The 15,972-nt window shown below is 33.1% G+C and overlaps 1 protein-coding gene across 1 annotated transcript in view; it reads right to left on the bottom strand.

Annotated features, from left to right (window-relative positions):
• Window positions 1-12,848, bottom strand: part of LOC107847614 (protein trichome birefringence-like 38) — a 22,163-nt gene extending 9,315 nt beyond the window's left edge. Inside the window, exons 1-2 of the mRNA XM_016691981.2 lie at window positions 12,741-12,848; window positions 11,699-11,871 (exon numbers count right to left, since the gene is read on the bottom strand). Coding sequence (XP_016547467.2) covers window positions 11,699-11,871; window positions 12,741-12,848 — 281 coding nt within the window. The remainder of the gene's footprint in view (window positions 1-11,698; window positions 11,872-12,740) is intronic.
• Between the last annotated feature and the right edge of the window lie 3,124 nt (window positions 12,849-15,972).

Raw genomic sequence — 15,972 nt, 5'->3', positions numbered from 1 at the left:
AGACCAATACACGTACTTGAATACGCCAATATATGTACTTGAATACGGGGTGTTACACAAACGTAGTCATCAATACCAACTAATCTTCACCTATGAGAGACACGATCTCACCATAATTCACGCATTAACCATCGCTAGCTACCATGTTTCAACTAACAAGATTCATTAACTAATACATTAGATTCCTAGCCATCAAGCGCTATGGTCCTGTAATACCGTTAATTAGGTAGAACAATCGTAAGATCATATTTTAGCTACAATCACATAAATTACCAATATAGTACTCATGAATGTACCAAATCTATGCATGCCATCACCAGTATCAAATCAATAAAGTCGTAAGCAACATACCGCCTCTTTCTCCGTCCACTACTGGAGAGATGTGTAGACAAACATATATGTATTCATAAACTGTAATTGTATCCTTTACACTGATAAACACTCTTCGAATATTCAATCATTATCATAACACAACCCTTGGCCCATTAATTTATCCAAAATATTCACAACATCATAATCACGGCCTTAGGCCCATATACATATTCGAAACTCATATAGATAATCATATTTATAAATCGTAGCATATCTTTAATCGTCTCACATATAGGAGGTATCTCACATATTGGAGGCATAATATAGATAGAAATATAATCATCTATAAAATATCTTATATCGATAGGTCATACATCATGACTACGAGGAATATCACTTCTCTAGGCCAATTTGCATATCTAAGAGGAAATAATATTTCTATGGGTCAATCATCAAGTCTAAGAGGAAATAACATTTCTATGGGTCAATCATCAAGTTTAAGAGAAAATAGCATCTCTATAGGCCACTTAACGTATCTAGGAGGAATATCATATATAAATGCCCAATATCACTTCCACATAAAGTATCATAACTATAACTCAAAAACCATAATCTGGGAACATCAATACGAGTTACCAAGTTCTAAGGTTTACTAGCCTCATCTATGTCTAACATCCGCAACTAAGTCCACAAGACTTAACACAAGTTTAGGCCTAAGTGGGCTAGACGATCCCACTTCTAATCCTCAATTTTTCATAAATAGGCACACTATGCCCCAAACCAGGCTAAGGTATCTAGTTCATCTTCTAAATGTCAAGTAGGCCATATTCAAGCCTAAGATAGCAACTTCGCTAGAAATAAGGGTACTCAAGTCAACGCTACCCAACTTACGATTTCAAGACTACTACACTAGCCCAATAAGGCTGAATATACAAATCATGCTTCAAATGCTAAAATCATATCCCAAACATCGGTTTACACCATAACCACGCTACAACTAATCCAAACATGAGAGGAAAAACAATAGGTTTCAAAAGGAGTATAAACATGTCATTTTACGGGTCCCACGGAATTAAAGCCTACAACACATTATCCTCCACAACATTGTTAATATCCATCTAATAATCATACCTTAACCACTCAACAAGAAATATCCTCCAAGTATCACTCAAGGAAAGATCAATCATGCCATTTAATAATTCATTTATTCTTCCATTCAGGATCATCCTTAATTATTTTATGAATGTAACTAAGCCATTTGATTTTGCTTTGCCACTATCATGGAAATTACTATCCTCTAAATGTGTCATACGTCAGTCAACTTTGTGGGACATGCAAATGCATAATTCAGCTACAAGGTCAAGTCAATAATAATTCATCTTCTCGAAATTAGTCCTAATGCATAAATCCACAACTACAACTTATGTCCTGACAATCACTAACTCAATATTTTTGAACGATAAACACTTCATGGTCAAGCCAAACCTCTCTTATATCACTAATATCAATTTAAGATATACTGAGTCATTCTTATTTCTACCTAACAATATTTTAATAAATCGATTATAAGTCATTGATAGTCTAATCACCAATATCACATTCCAAACAAGTCATTGATCACATTCTGTAGGTATCAACAACCTCTACTAGTTTTTGTCACTTTTTTTAAAACTCATTATTTTGCCAAGCATTAAGAATTCGTTCACATAAGGAACTCAATAATAAAGTCACTTAGCTAGTCCTCACAAGGAATCCATTATAGTTTCAATAATATTATTGCACAAAAATTCTAAATACAGTCTCAATGGCCGTACCACACAACAATCCCCAAATAATATCAAATAATCAAACTACACAAGGGTCCATCCACAATATTATTAACAAGAACCTCTAATTACAGAAAATACATATCACCCCAATCTTTTATTCATGCAACTTTTTCACTATCTTTTCTCGACATCATATTCTCATATCATCCTCTCAATTTTGATACCATCAATCTCATCAATATAATAGTATCAAAAATAAGTAAGCACCATAGAATTTTCAGTTTTACAATAACAAGAAATCAAATAATCCCATTACATTCATCAACAAAAACAACTTAGTCAATTTTTATCACTTCACAAAAATAATTCACAATAATGACAAATATCTAGCAACACAAGTTTAACCAAATATCAAACACAAGCAATCAATAAGTTCACAACTTTCACAAGTCTTTACCTATTAACAATAACTTTTAGACCTTATTCACAGATACCAATTGAAATTTTCTAGATAACAATTGGATTCAATCTAGTAGTCCAAGATTAGGATGGCACGATAGAGAGAAAGAAAGGAAAATGAATTATACATGCCTCATAGCCTTACGAAGATTGGATGTGGGGGCCTACACACCAATCTACGGAACTCTACTTGACATTGCTCTTATTAACAGATACCAATTAGAATCACCAGATACCAATTGAATTCAAGTAACAACATGTGGGAAAGAAGAATTTGAATTTTCCTAGTGTCCTATAACCTCTCGAAGAAAAGTACAGACGTCTCCGTACCATTTTGCAAGACTCTACTAGACATATTCTTGTACGACGAGATTGGCAAACCTAGGGATTTGTACCAACTTTGTCACAACCCAAATGGCCATGAGTGGCACCCACACTAACCTTCCTGTGGGAGAACCATCTAAATTAAACCATTACCCAATCACTTAGTCAATATTAAAATGATAGTTTCATAAAATCATCTTAACAATAATAATCTGGAGTTAATCATCAGTAGCACGAAAACCAAACAATCTACTAACTGAAATTCCCAAGACCTGAAAGTCATCGTACAAGAACTATTAACAAAGATCATGTCTAAAAAGATATCCCAAGTAAATAAAGAATGTTTCATTGCCCGAAAGATGGACAAGAACAAATAAGATGACCCATGGAAGCCTGGAGATGGAGTACTCACCCTTGGATCAAGATCTGCTTTCAAACTTTAGAGGTGAGATCATGTATAAGCCTCTAGAACAATTTCTGCACTCAACAAAAGAAGAGTACAGGGTAGTATCAGTACAAACCACTATGTACTGGTAGGTATCATAGGCCAACTCAACTTAATAACATGTACACAACATAAATAAAATAACAAGTAGACAGGCATCATCACATAACAAATTCTTAATGAATCAACAATATAACAGTAGTAGGTCAACAATGCTCACAAACAAGCCACATAACTATCAAGAGGATCAACCATACTGTAAATATCCACCAAATCAGCACAAGTATTCCATCCACCAAATCAACACAAGTATGTACACACATGCTATGGGACTTATTTTTGCCCAAATAGTCATGACTTGCAGGGAATAATCTGTGTTTATGTACCGTACCGGTGTGGTACTCAATCTAACATAAATATAAATGCACGGCGTTGTACCTGATCCAACATAACTATAAATGTACCAGCATGGTACCCGATCCAACATAAATATAAACGTATCGGCGTGGTACCCGATACAACATAAATATAAACATGTATTCTCAATATCAATTTACACAACCTCACAACATACAACACAATGTACCAAGTTTACAAGTACACTTAAAGTGATAAGACAATTCCATCAAGTAAATTTTCAATAACCATTTATACATGCATTAATAATTCAAACATCAACAATTTCAAGCATGTATGAATACCAATCAGCAAATATTCAATTTAGGAGCATACACACAATTAAGCTGAGTATAAACTCCAATTAAATCGTAACCTACCTCAACCAATGAATCTGAATATAATTAGTCCGCAAGCGCCTTGCCCTTCCTCAAAGTTTTGAAACGTTCAAAATTTATTTCAATATATAATCCCCGTAAAAATATGAATCTAATGACATCCGTTTTATAAATTAATAAAAAAACCCAAACTTACAATCAAATTAATAAAAAAAAAAGTAACCATCTGATCTGCTTTACTGTTTCTTGACCAGTAATAAACAAAAACCATTCTTCATCGTTATCAACCCATGATTTGGCCAACCATTGCCTTATTTCTTTCTTTTTATTAAATGCTTCACACATAATATTATAATCACTATAATTAAGAAATCTTTATTCAAGAATGCAATAGTAGTCATCTATGTGTATGCAAATTCCAACATTTATCAACTATTGACCAATCATTGCATTAACCTTACTTTATACGACTTCCAATGATTAGAACAACTATTATAGAATAATTGATCAATTTTAAGTTAATCCATGATTAAGATATTTTATTTCCACCGTATGAATATCTTGAAAATTCAATTGATGCCTAACATCATTAATAAGATGTAGTAGTACATAGGCACTAGGAATTGACTCACCTATCGATGCTCCTTCTGCAAACAACGGAGAAAATTGCAACTTTCCTGTGCCTCCCTCTTTACCCCAGATTTTAGATGTTGTTATTAATTATATATAAATCCTTTTCACTTAATCCATTTCTTATACATAGGTCTCAATAAATAAGAAAATTATAGTTTGACCCTCTAAGTCTCTATTAACTTAATTATCTAAAATACCCAATAGGTCCTCGAACATTATTCAAAATCTCAAGAAAATAAGTCAAATAGTTACATTGACTAAAAAGTATATTCCAAACCTATTAAAAATACTACGATACTAACCCGAGGTCGTCTCGCTAAAAAATTGACCATGATTGCGTTTAACTTTATTAAAACTTAATAATTCAACTAATGACTCAATAACTTTTGAACACCTCCCGAATTGGTACTACTCATCCCGTGAGTCATAATCCATGTATACAAACTACGTAGAGCGCTAAAATAGAGTAGATGAGAAAATTTCACAAACGATCGAGAGGGTCATAACATTTAAGGTGTAAATCAGGGCAGAGTTAGGTAGGGTCAAGGGTTTCATTCTGTTATTTCCACAATATAGTTGGGTATGCAGAATCTGTATAGTAGAACAACAACTTCAACTAGTTCAAGTTTATAAACAAGAACACAATGAAGTATATCAAATACCCTCAACACAAGATCAAAATGACCTTTCCAAGAGGTGTATTTTATTTTTCAGAAAAAAAGATGAAGCAAAAATGAATAAGGATAAGTCGTCTGAATTCACGGAGTTTCCTTAAGAAAATAATTTCCCTCACTGTATTCGAGGTTGTAGAATTTTTTCTCACAGGATAAAATGGCCTTCAATTTGACTATAGCGGTACCTCAAATAATCAGATTCTTCAAATGCACTCAATAGTTTGATTGATCACAAAGAGTATTTTGAAGACAAGAAGAGTTTTGTATTCTGAAAATTTCTATCTCAAAACCTATGGATGAAACCAGGTTTATATAGCCACAAGTTGCCTCTTCAGAAAGATGGCATTGGTTCAATTTAAAGGTGTATGACTTTTCTGAAAATGCATGTCTGTTTACTTAAAATAGTACATCATTTTGCTGAAACAGTACATCCCAGTTTGTGTGAAACATTTTCATTTCATTGAAATATTGCATCAGCAAACAGTGCATCAGTTCACTGGAACGGTGCATCTGTTTACTGTAACAGTGCATCTGTTCACTAGAATAGTGCATCTGTTTACAGAAATAGTGCATTTGTTCATCGAAACAGTACATCTATTTACAAAAATAATGCATCAGTTCAGTTTCAGCACTGCACTGTTTTGAAAAAACTACATGTATGTATAAATGGAGAATCAAAACACATTATTGCGTTTTACTGTTGGTAAATTCGAATCATCAAATAAATTTTTTTCAAAAAGATAGATCTCATTGATCGATCATTTGCCAAATCCAAATCCAAATTCGAAGCTGAAGCTGAGCCGAGCGAGCGACGAAGACGACGGTGCGAGGCATCTCTATTTTATTTAGTCACTTATCATGTGGAGTAAGTGTTCATTAATATAACCACTACAAAGTTTTCTTCTTCCACCAATATGGGAGAATTAGTGGACTTTCCAATTTGGGAGTATACCTTCTAAATTGGTATCTCCTTTCTTCCACCATTTTCTCTCCATTTTTTCCATTCACTCTTCATTCATATACTATGAACCCAACAATCCCCCACATGAATGGGGAATGTCTATTTTTCGTAAAACTTTTACGGACAAGTATGTGATTATCAAGCAAAGACTGATTGCATCTGGATAAGTGAGTTTCCCTTTGAACTTTTCGTAGTGAACATACATCAGATGCACTCGGTCAATTGGTATATTTGATATCTTTGAACCGTCGATCTTTAATGTACACCTAGACAACATATGTCACATAACTAGCCTTTTACCATTTATGGTTCTTACGTTTTTGTTCTTTTCAGCCATGAACACGTCTCGTTTTTTATGAGAGCTTAGAGAATAGGCCTTTGCTAACATTCTCTTTGAAGCAGCTTCCACTTCACCCTCACATAAGTGATTTCTAAACGTTCAATCCTGTAGATTAAACTATTTGGTCAAACCTGCCAAATTTAGATAATCATTAAAAAACTTTTCACCTTAAGTCTTATCTTAGTTTACTATACATTGTCTACATCATTAGAATGGGTTGGGTAATTGACAATGTTGAACCTGTCAGACACAACTTTGTTTGATCTCCTTGAACCTAGCTCTTGGAATCTCCAGTCTGCTAGGTAGAGTTACTGCCATGCTGACTTGTCCTAGGTCTTAAACTCATTCCCTTGGATGTCCTTTCTACTCCTTCTCTAGATAGGCCTTTTGTAAGTGGATCCGACACATTATCCTTTGGCTTTACAAAGTCTACAGTGATAATTCCACTAGAGAGAAGTTCTCTAACGGTATTATGTCTTCGTCTTATATGACGAGATTTATCGTTAGACATCATACTTTCTGCCTTACCTATTGCCACTTGGCTATCATAGTGTATACATACTGGTGCCACTGGCTTAGGCCAATACGGAATATCTTCTAAGAAATTTTGGAGCCATTCTGCTTCTTCACCGACTTTATCTAATGTGATAAATTCAGATTCCATTGTAGAGCGAGCAATACACGTCTGTTTGGATGATTTCCAAGAGATTGCTCCTCCACCGATAGTAAATACATATCCATTTGTGGATTTTACTTCGTTCGATCCAATGATCTAATTTGCATCACTATTCCTTCAAGTATTGCAGGATATTTATTATAATGCAAAGCATAATTTTGAGTGTATTTAAGATACCCCAAAACTCTTTTCATTGCCATCTAATGAGTTTTGTTGGGATTACTCGTGTACCGACTCAATTTACTGATAGCGCATGCTATGTCTGGTCGTGTACAGTTTATTATATACATTAAACATCCCAATACTCTTGCGTACTCCAATTACGAGTCACTTTCACCTTCATTCTTTCGAAGTGCAAAGCTCACATCCAATGGAGTCTTGGCAATACCGAATTCCATATACTTGAACTTGCCAAGTACCTTTTCAATATAATGAGACTGTGACAATTCCAACCCTTGTGGAGTTCAATGGATTCTTATACCTGAGATCACATCTGCAACTCCAAGGTCCTTCATATCAAACTTGCTCTCGAGCATTCATTTTGTTGCATTTATGTCAGAAATATCTCTACTGATGATCAACATATCATCCACATATAAACATATAATGACTTGGTGATTTGGAGTGTCTTTAATATAAACACATTTATCACATTCATTTATTTTGAATCTGTTTGCCAACATGGTTTGGTCAAACTTTGTATACTATTGTTTTGGTGCTTGCTTTAGTCCATATAATGACTTGATAAGTTTACACACCTTGTTTTTCTTTTCTGGAACCACAAAACCCTCAGTTTGTTCCATGAAAATTTCTTCCTCCAAATCTCCATTTAGGAATGCGGTTTTCATATCCATTTGATGGATTTGAAGATCATATACCGCCGCCAAGGCAATTAACATTCAAATCGAGGTTATCCTTGTTACAGGCGAGTATGTATCAAAATAATCAAGGCCTTCTTTCTGTTTGAAGCCTTTTACTACAAGTCTTGCCTTGTATTTGTCAATAGTACCATCCGCCTTCATTTTTCTTTTGAAGATTCATTTAGAACCTAAAGGTTTATTTCCGGGAGGAAGGTCAACCAATTTCCATGTATGGTTTCTTAAGATTGAATCTATCTCACTAGTGACTGCCTTTTTCCAAAAGGATGAGTCTGATGACGACATTGCTTTTTTAAACGTTTGAGGCTATTTTTCTAAGAAAAATGTTACAAAATTCGATCCAAACGAAGTTGACGTTCTTTGACGTGTAGTACATCTTGGATTTTCTTCATTATGTACATTCTCATTTGGTTCATCTCGAGGTATTTTAGATCCTCCACTAGACTGTTCATTTCTAAGTTTATACAGGTAAATGTTTTCAAAGAATTCAGCATTGTCTGATTCAATTACCGTATTTTCACTAATATCCGGATGTTCAAATTTATGAATCAAAAATCGACATGCTTTACTACTTTTAGCATATTCTATGAACACACAGTCCACTGTTTTAGGTCCTATCTTAACCCTTTTAGGTATAGGAACTTGAACCTTTGCTAGACACCCCCACACTTTGACATATTTTAAGTTAGGTTTCCTTCCTTTCCATTTTTCGTAAGGAATTGATTATGTCTTACTATGGAGAACTTTGTTGAGTATATGATTGGCCGTAAGGATGGCCTCCCCCCATAAGTTTTACGGTAAACCAAAACTTATAAGTAAGGCATTCATCATTTCCTTAAAAGTTTAGTTTTTTCTTTCTGCAATTCCATTAGATTGAGGTGAATATGGGGCCGTAGTTTGATGGATTATTCCATTCTCTACACATATTTGCGCAAAGGGAGATTCATATTCTCCGCCCCTATCACTTCTTATCATTTTGATCTTTTTGTCTAACAGATTTTCAACTTCAGTTTTATATTGCCTAAATGTATCTATTGCTTCATCCTTACTACTTAGAAAGTAGACATAGCAATATCTAGTGCAATCATCAATAAAAGTTATGAAATACTTTTTCCCACCACGTGATGGTGTTGACTTCATATCACAACTATTAGTGTGTATAAAGTCAAAGGGATTGGAATTCCTTTCAACGGACTTATAAGGATGCTTCGCATACTTCGATTCCACACACGTTTGACACTTAGATTTATTGCACTCAAAGTTTGGCAAAACTTCTAAGTTTATCAGTTTTCGTAACGTTTTGTAATTAACATAGCCTAAACGTTCATGCCATAAATCATAAGACTCAAGCAAATAAGAGGAATTCAAACTTTTATTTATTTCAACAGTTATTACATTTATCTTATAAAGGCCTTCGGTCAGATAGCCTTTCCCTACATAGATTTCTCCTTTGCTAATTACAATTTTTCCAGAAACGGTTACACATTTGAATCTGTTCTTATCTAGGAGTGAAACAGAAATTAAATTCCTACGTAACTCCGGAACATATAACACATTGTTCAGTGTCAAGACCTTGCCGGAAGTCATCTTTAAGCAAATTTTTCCTATTCCCTCCACCTTAGCAGTAACGGAGTTAGCCATGTAGATTATTTCTTCTACTTGAGCCGGAGCAAATGACGAAAACAACTCCTTGTTGGCACAAACATGGTGGGTGGCACCAGAATTCATCCACCATTTGCGAGGATTCCCCGTCAAGTTGTATTCTGAGAACATAGCACACAGATCATTTCTTTCTTTGTTGGATTCAATCATATTTGCTTGATCCTTCTTCTTGCCTTTCTTTGGGACACGACAATTTGTGGACTTGTGGCTAATCTTGCCACAGTTGAAGCATTTTCCCTTTAACTTTTTCTAGGGTTGATTGCTTCCTTGTTCAGCTTTCTTTCTTTTCTTTGAATTATTTTGGTCATCTTCTACAATATGTGCTCCATTAATTGTAGAATTCCCCTTTGACCTTCTTTCAACAACTTTATTGTCCTCTTCAATACGAAGTCGAACAATAAGATCTTCAACGGTCATCTCCTTGCATTTATGCTTTAAGTAGTTTTTGAAGTCTTTCCACAAAGGTGGTAGCTTCTCAACTATCGCTGCTACTTGGAAAATATCATTCACAATTAAACCTTCTACTAGGAGATCATGTATGATGACTTGTAACTCCTGTACTTAAGAGACAACAGATTTGCTATCTATTATTTTGAAGTCCAGGAACCGTGCAACAAGGAATTTCTTAATTCCCGTATCCTCCATCTTATATTTCCATTTAAGTACCCCCCCCACAGTTCCTTTGATGTCTTGGTCCCACTATAAACATTATAGAGGTCGTCTTGGAGACCACTCAGTATATAGTTCCTGCAAAGAAAGTCTGAATGCTTCCAAGCCTCTACAATTATGAAATGCTCTTTGTTCGAGGTTCCCTCGGGTACCTCAGGAGCGTCTTCACTAGTAAACCATTGCAGACATAAAGTGGTGAGGTAAAAGAACATCTTTTGCTGCCACCACTTGAAGTCAATGCCCGAAAATTTTTTGGGCTTCTCCGTCGGTGCCATTGTTGGCGGAGCATTTATGTGGCAATATTAGTTGTCCCCACAGACGTTGTCGTATCCATCATTTGACTTTCAGTTGTCATTTTTCCTGTCACCACAAGACAGAAAACTTAGTATTTTTCCAAAATACTATTTATATAGTTAAATAACTTGAAACTCTTCTTCTAGTTTCTAGTTAATGATGAAGTTTTTATTACTTCAAATCGTCAACCAAGTGAACCTTAACTTGTGATGAAGATTTTACGTCTTCTAATCACTAGTTAAATTCAAGCGAAGTAGAAAGTTTAAGCTTTAATCTCCAAAAACAAGTAATACAAATTCTGTAAAGTATTATTTCCTTAAGATTGTTATTTCCACAATATATTCAGGTATGCAGAATCTGTATAACAGAACAACAACTTCAACTAGTTCAAATTTATAAACAAGAACACAATGAAGTATATCAAATACCCTCAACATAAGATCAAAATGACCTTTTCAAGAGGTGTATTTTATTTTTCAGAAAAATAGATGAAACAGAAATGAATAAGGCCAAGTCGTCCGAATTCACGGAGTTTTCTTAAGGAAATAATTCCCCTCACTGTACCCGAGGTTGTGAAATTTTTCCTCCCAGGATAAAATGGCCTTCAATTCGACTATAGCGGTACCTCAAATAGTCGGATTCTTCGAACGCACTCAACAGTTTGATTGATCTCAAAGAGTATTTTGAAGACAAGAAGGTTTTGTAATCTGGAAATTTCTATCTCAAAACCTGTGGATGAAACCAAGTTTATATAGCCACAAGTTGCCTCTTCAGAAAGGTGGCATTGGTTCAATTTAAAGGTGTGTAACTTTTCTGAAAATGTATGTCTGTTTACTTAAAATAGTGCATCATTTTGCTGAAATAGTACATCCTAGTTTGTATGAAACATTGTGTCATTTCATCGAAACATTGTGCCATTTCATCGAAACATTGCATCAGTTTGCTGAAACAGTGCATCAGTTCACTGGAACGGTGCATCTGTTTACTGTAACAGTGCATCTGTTCACTGGAACAGTGCATCTGTTTACGGAAATAGTGCATCTATTTGCAGAAACAATGCATCAGTTCAGTTTCAGCACTGCACTGTTTCGAAAAAATTGCATGCATGTATAAATGGAGAATCAAAACACATTGTTGCGTTTTACTATTTGGTAAATTCGGATCATCAAATAAAATTTGTCCAAAAAGATAGATCTCATCGATCATTTGCCAAATCCAAATCCAAAGCCGAACGAGCAACAACGACGACGGCGTGAAGCATCTCTATTTTATTGTCTCACTTATCATGTGGAGTAAGTGTTCATTAATATAAACACTACAAAGTTCCCTTCTTCCACCATTTTTCTCTCAATTTTTTTCATTCACACTTCATTCATATACTATGAACCCAACACATTCAAACCTTCTTTATCAAATAAGTATAAATATACGAGTAAAATTATTTTTTATATTTATATAGTAGATATTAAACCCCTTTGAGTTCTTCAACGCTAAGTGTAACAAAAAATCTTTATACAATTACAATCATGTTATTTATAACAAAAGTTCAAGAAAATATCTATTATAAGTACTAATCGACTGATAACTTGATTAAAATAGTAATTAATTTACTGCCACAGGTAAAAAAGATCAAAGTTACAGTAATGGTGTAAATAATTTAGATACTGTTAACATGTATATAACTTAAATTCATTTATATCAAAATAAAAAGAAGAATTGTCACATAAAATAGAACAGATGTATTATATATTTTAGAGAGCGATGAACTTGGGAAAGTTACAGCCATTATTGGGCTGCCATCTATATTGAAGATATTCAAGATTTGTTCTTCCATAGTTGATGCAATCAAATTCCTTCCTTATGAATGGACATGCTGTTCAATTATACAATGGATATTTATTATCAATAACCCAACTTCCTTCAAATAAATCACAGCCATTTGCTTCTGATGAGCCAATTAACACTGCTAAAACAACAACAACTACAAAGCAAAACTTCTCAATAAACACTGTGCCCATTTTTGTCCCAAAGGAGCAAAAATAAAGAGAGAAATATTATGATTGAAATGAGGCTGCAGATTAATGATATATGCAGAGCTGTTGCGATATTTATGTGTGTGGAAAATCTTTTATTTAAGGGAACTTTTTATTATTAAAACAGACCTAGGTCATTCTTTTGCTTAAATTTAAAAAGTTCATATATAGAGTAATTAGGAAGACATTAGATGGCCGTAATGTCCAAATTAGTTCATACATGTAATAATTAACCAATACTAAAAGAGTTGATAATGATGTACTCAATCATTTGGATTATGTTGTGAGTATCATTTACTTTTAAAGCTTAATATATAATCAGCCTCTTAAATTTGACAGAATATTTCTTTTGTAGTCAATGATCTAGATTTATGTTGTGTATTTCAGTTTTGACTATCATTTATTACTAGCTTAATATCTGACTAACCCATTAAATTTGAAAAAAATATTTCATTTAGACACTCGAACTAAGTGTTGTTTCAGATGAATACCTCAACTTCAAAATAAAATATTTCAATTAAATATTTTTAATTTAAATTTTGATATATATTTTTTTCTTGCATTCTCATTTATCTGTTAGGTAGTTAAGCTAACTACATAAAATATGTCATTTCTATTATTTATATGAATTCGCCTCAATAAATCGTAAAATTTCAACAAGTTTTGCTTGAGGTTGATGCATATGATTAAACGAGTTGATATAATTTATTTGATTAACTTAACTATCTAATAGTTGGATAAAAGCACACGCAACAAATTTTAAAATTAAATTGAAAAAGTCTATTTGAAATACTTTATTATGGGTTTAGGTATTTAATTCAAGCATAAATTAGTTTGAGATCCTAGATGAGATACTCTGACAAATTTAAGGGGCCAACTCTATGAGATCTCCTAATTTTTACAATCGTTTTATTACATGATTCTCATTCGATTTTGATCTACTTAATTTTTTCTCACGTTTAAAAGACTTTCTATTTTTAATACTTTTTTCGAATTCTTCTTATACAAAATTTTCAATTATAGCATTTATAACGGGGAAAATTATGATTTATGAAGCAATTTACCAGACTTGTTGCTTTCTTCTTCGAATTAAATAAGTTAATATCCTTGTTATTGACGATGACATGCAACTTCTTATTCCAAAATAAGGTAAACAGAAGTTATATTTGGTAATTATGTGTATGCCTCATTAAAAGAAAAAAAAAATCAAATTTTATAAAATATCAGATGACTTTGGGTGTGTTTGGTATGATGGAAAATATTTTCCATAGCAAATGTTTTCCTGGAAAATGAGTTGGTTTTCTACTTATTTCTTATGTTTGATTGGTAGTAGAAAATATCTTTTAGAAAAAAAATTTTAGTGTTTGGTTGGTGAGTGGAAAAGTATTTTTTTAGAAAATACTACTAACTGTTAACTAGTATATTGCTGTCTCTAGCAACTCAACAATTTGTAAGAACTAAATTAAGCATAACAAATAATATCAATATCGAGTACTAAAATATTACAAGTCACTAAATTTTAAGCAACTACCAATTAGCAAGCATAGGAGACGCTTTTCAATATTTTGGTAAGACAATCTCAAGATACTACAATCAATAAAAATTGGAGATGCTTTTCAGTATTTTGGCAAGACAATCTCAAGATACTACAATCAATAAAAATACAACGAAACGACAAGCTTATTCAACCTTGGGAAACAAGCTACAACGATGACAAAATGGAATATGTAATTAGCAAAAGTAACATAGGTAAGTCTTCCTCTATACACATGAAAATAACAATACATTTAACGAACATTGAAAATAGAAAAAATTCGGGCTTCACTATTTTTTATTTCAAGCAGTGAAAAATTGGAGCAAAGCACAGTGAAAAATATTTCTAAGTAATGTAAATTTTTTGAGTAATGGGAATTTGAGTGTTGTTGGGGTGGGGGAGAGGGGTAAGGGTAAAGTCATAAGTCACATTTGTCATTTTCTGGAAAATGACTTCCCTTGGCCCATGAGGTAAGTCATTTTCCCTCAAATTGAGAAAAATGAGTTGTTGTGAAAAATATTTTCCCAACATTTTATTACAACCAAACAAGAGGAAATAGGAAAACATTTTTAAGAAAACATTTTCCATCATACCAAACACGCCCTTTATAATCTGATTCTTTCTCATTTCGATAATAAATATTTATTCACACCAATATTTATGCCGAATACATTTTTGTTAAAATAATAAATATATTTTATAATAATTAATTTCCTTCTAGATTAAGTATTTATATTAATGGTTAATACATTTCCTTTTTTAGCTTAAAAATTTTCTGGAATGTTTGTTTTTCTCTAAGTCTATGATCTACATTAATGCTAAAATATTTAGTTCCTTTTAGTTTAATATCTACATGGAAAGTAACATATTTTTTTTCCTTCAGTTCTCTATAAACAGTGATATACTCTTTTAAAAATTTATAATATGATTAAGCGATAAATAATTTATACAAAAGACACGTATTTTATATTTGATTAATTTGATACAAACATAGTGTGCAGATAAAATGGTTTGGTTTTATAGGCCATTTATAATTTTTTTAATTTAATTTTATGATTTTTTATAAGAGACCTTCACTTCACACCTAAAAAATCTAATAGAGATTATTTTTCCTCTATTCAATTTGTAAGCGGTCAATAAATTTAATTTCCTCCTTTTTGATGTGACCAAATAAAAGTAGTACATATTAACGAAGAAAGAGTTGTTAAAGCAAAAAGACTTAGAGCCAAGGCTGGATCTGTGATGAGCATTTGCAATTTTCACATGGCAAAAACCTCACATATACATACACCTCCCCATTATTTATTGTTTCTTGCTCTCCATGTCTCTCGAGAAAATTAAAGAATAGGTATCTTTTAAGTCTTGAATGAAGGATTGGTGATATTGATCAACAGATAGGGTCAAACATTATTAGGAAACTTGATCAAGTTAATTGTGGACTTGATTAATATTTTCAAAACTTTCTAATCTTTTCAAAAATCCAAATCAATCCAACCCACACCCTCTTCAATCCAAATCAACCATTCTCTCCTCTCTCTCGACAGCTTCTCTCAACTCTCTCCTAACCAACAGTTC

Source organism: Capsicum annuum, chromosome 11 (genome assembly GCF_002878395.1).
Source record: "Capsicum annuum cultivar UCD-10X-F1 chromosome 11, UCD10Xv1.1, whole genome shotgun sequence".
Classification (NCBI taxonomy): Eukaryota; Viridiplantae; Streptophyta; class Magnoliopsida; order Solanales; family Solanaceae; genus Capsicum; species Capsicum annuum.
Note: the sequence above shows the minus strand (reverse complement) of the source record. Positions and strands in the feature narration are given on the sequence as shown.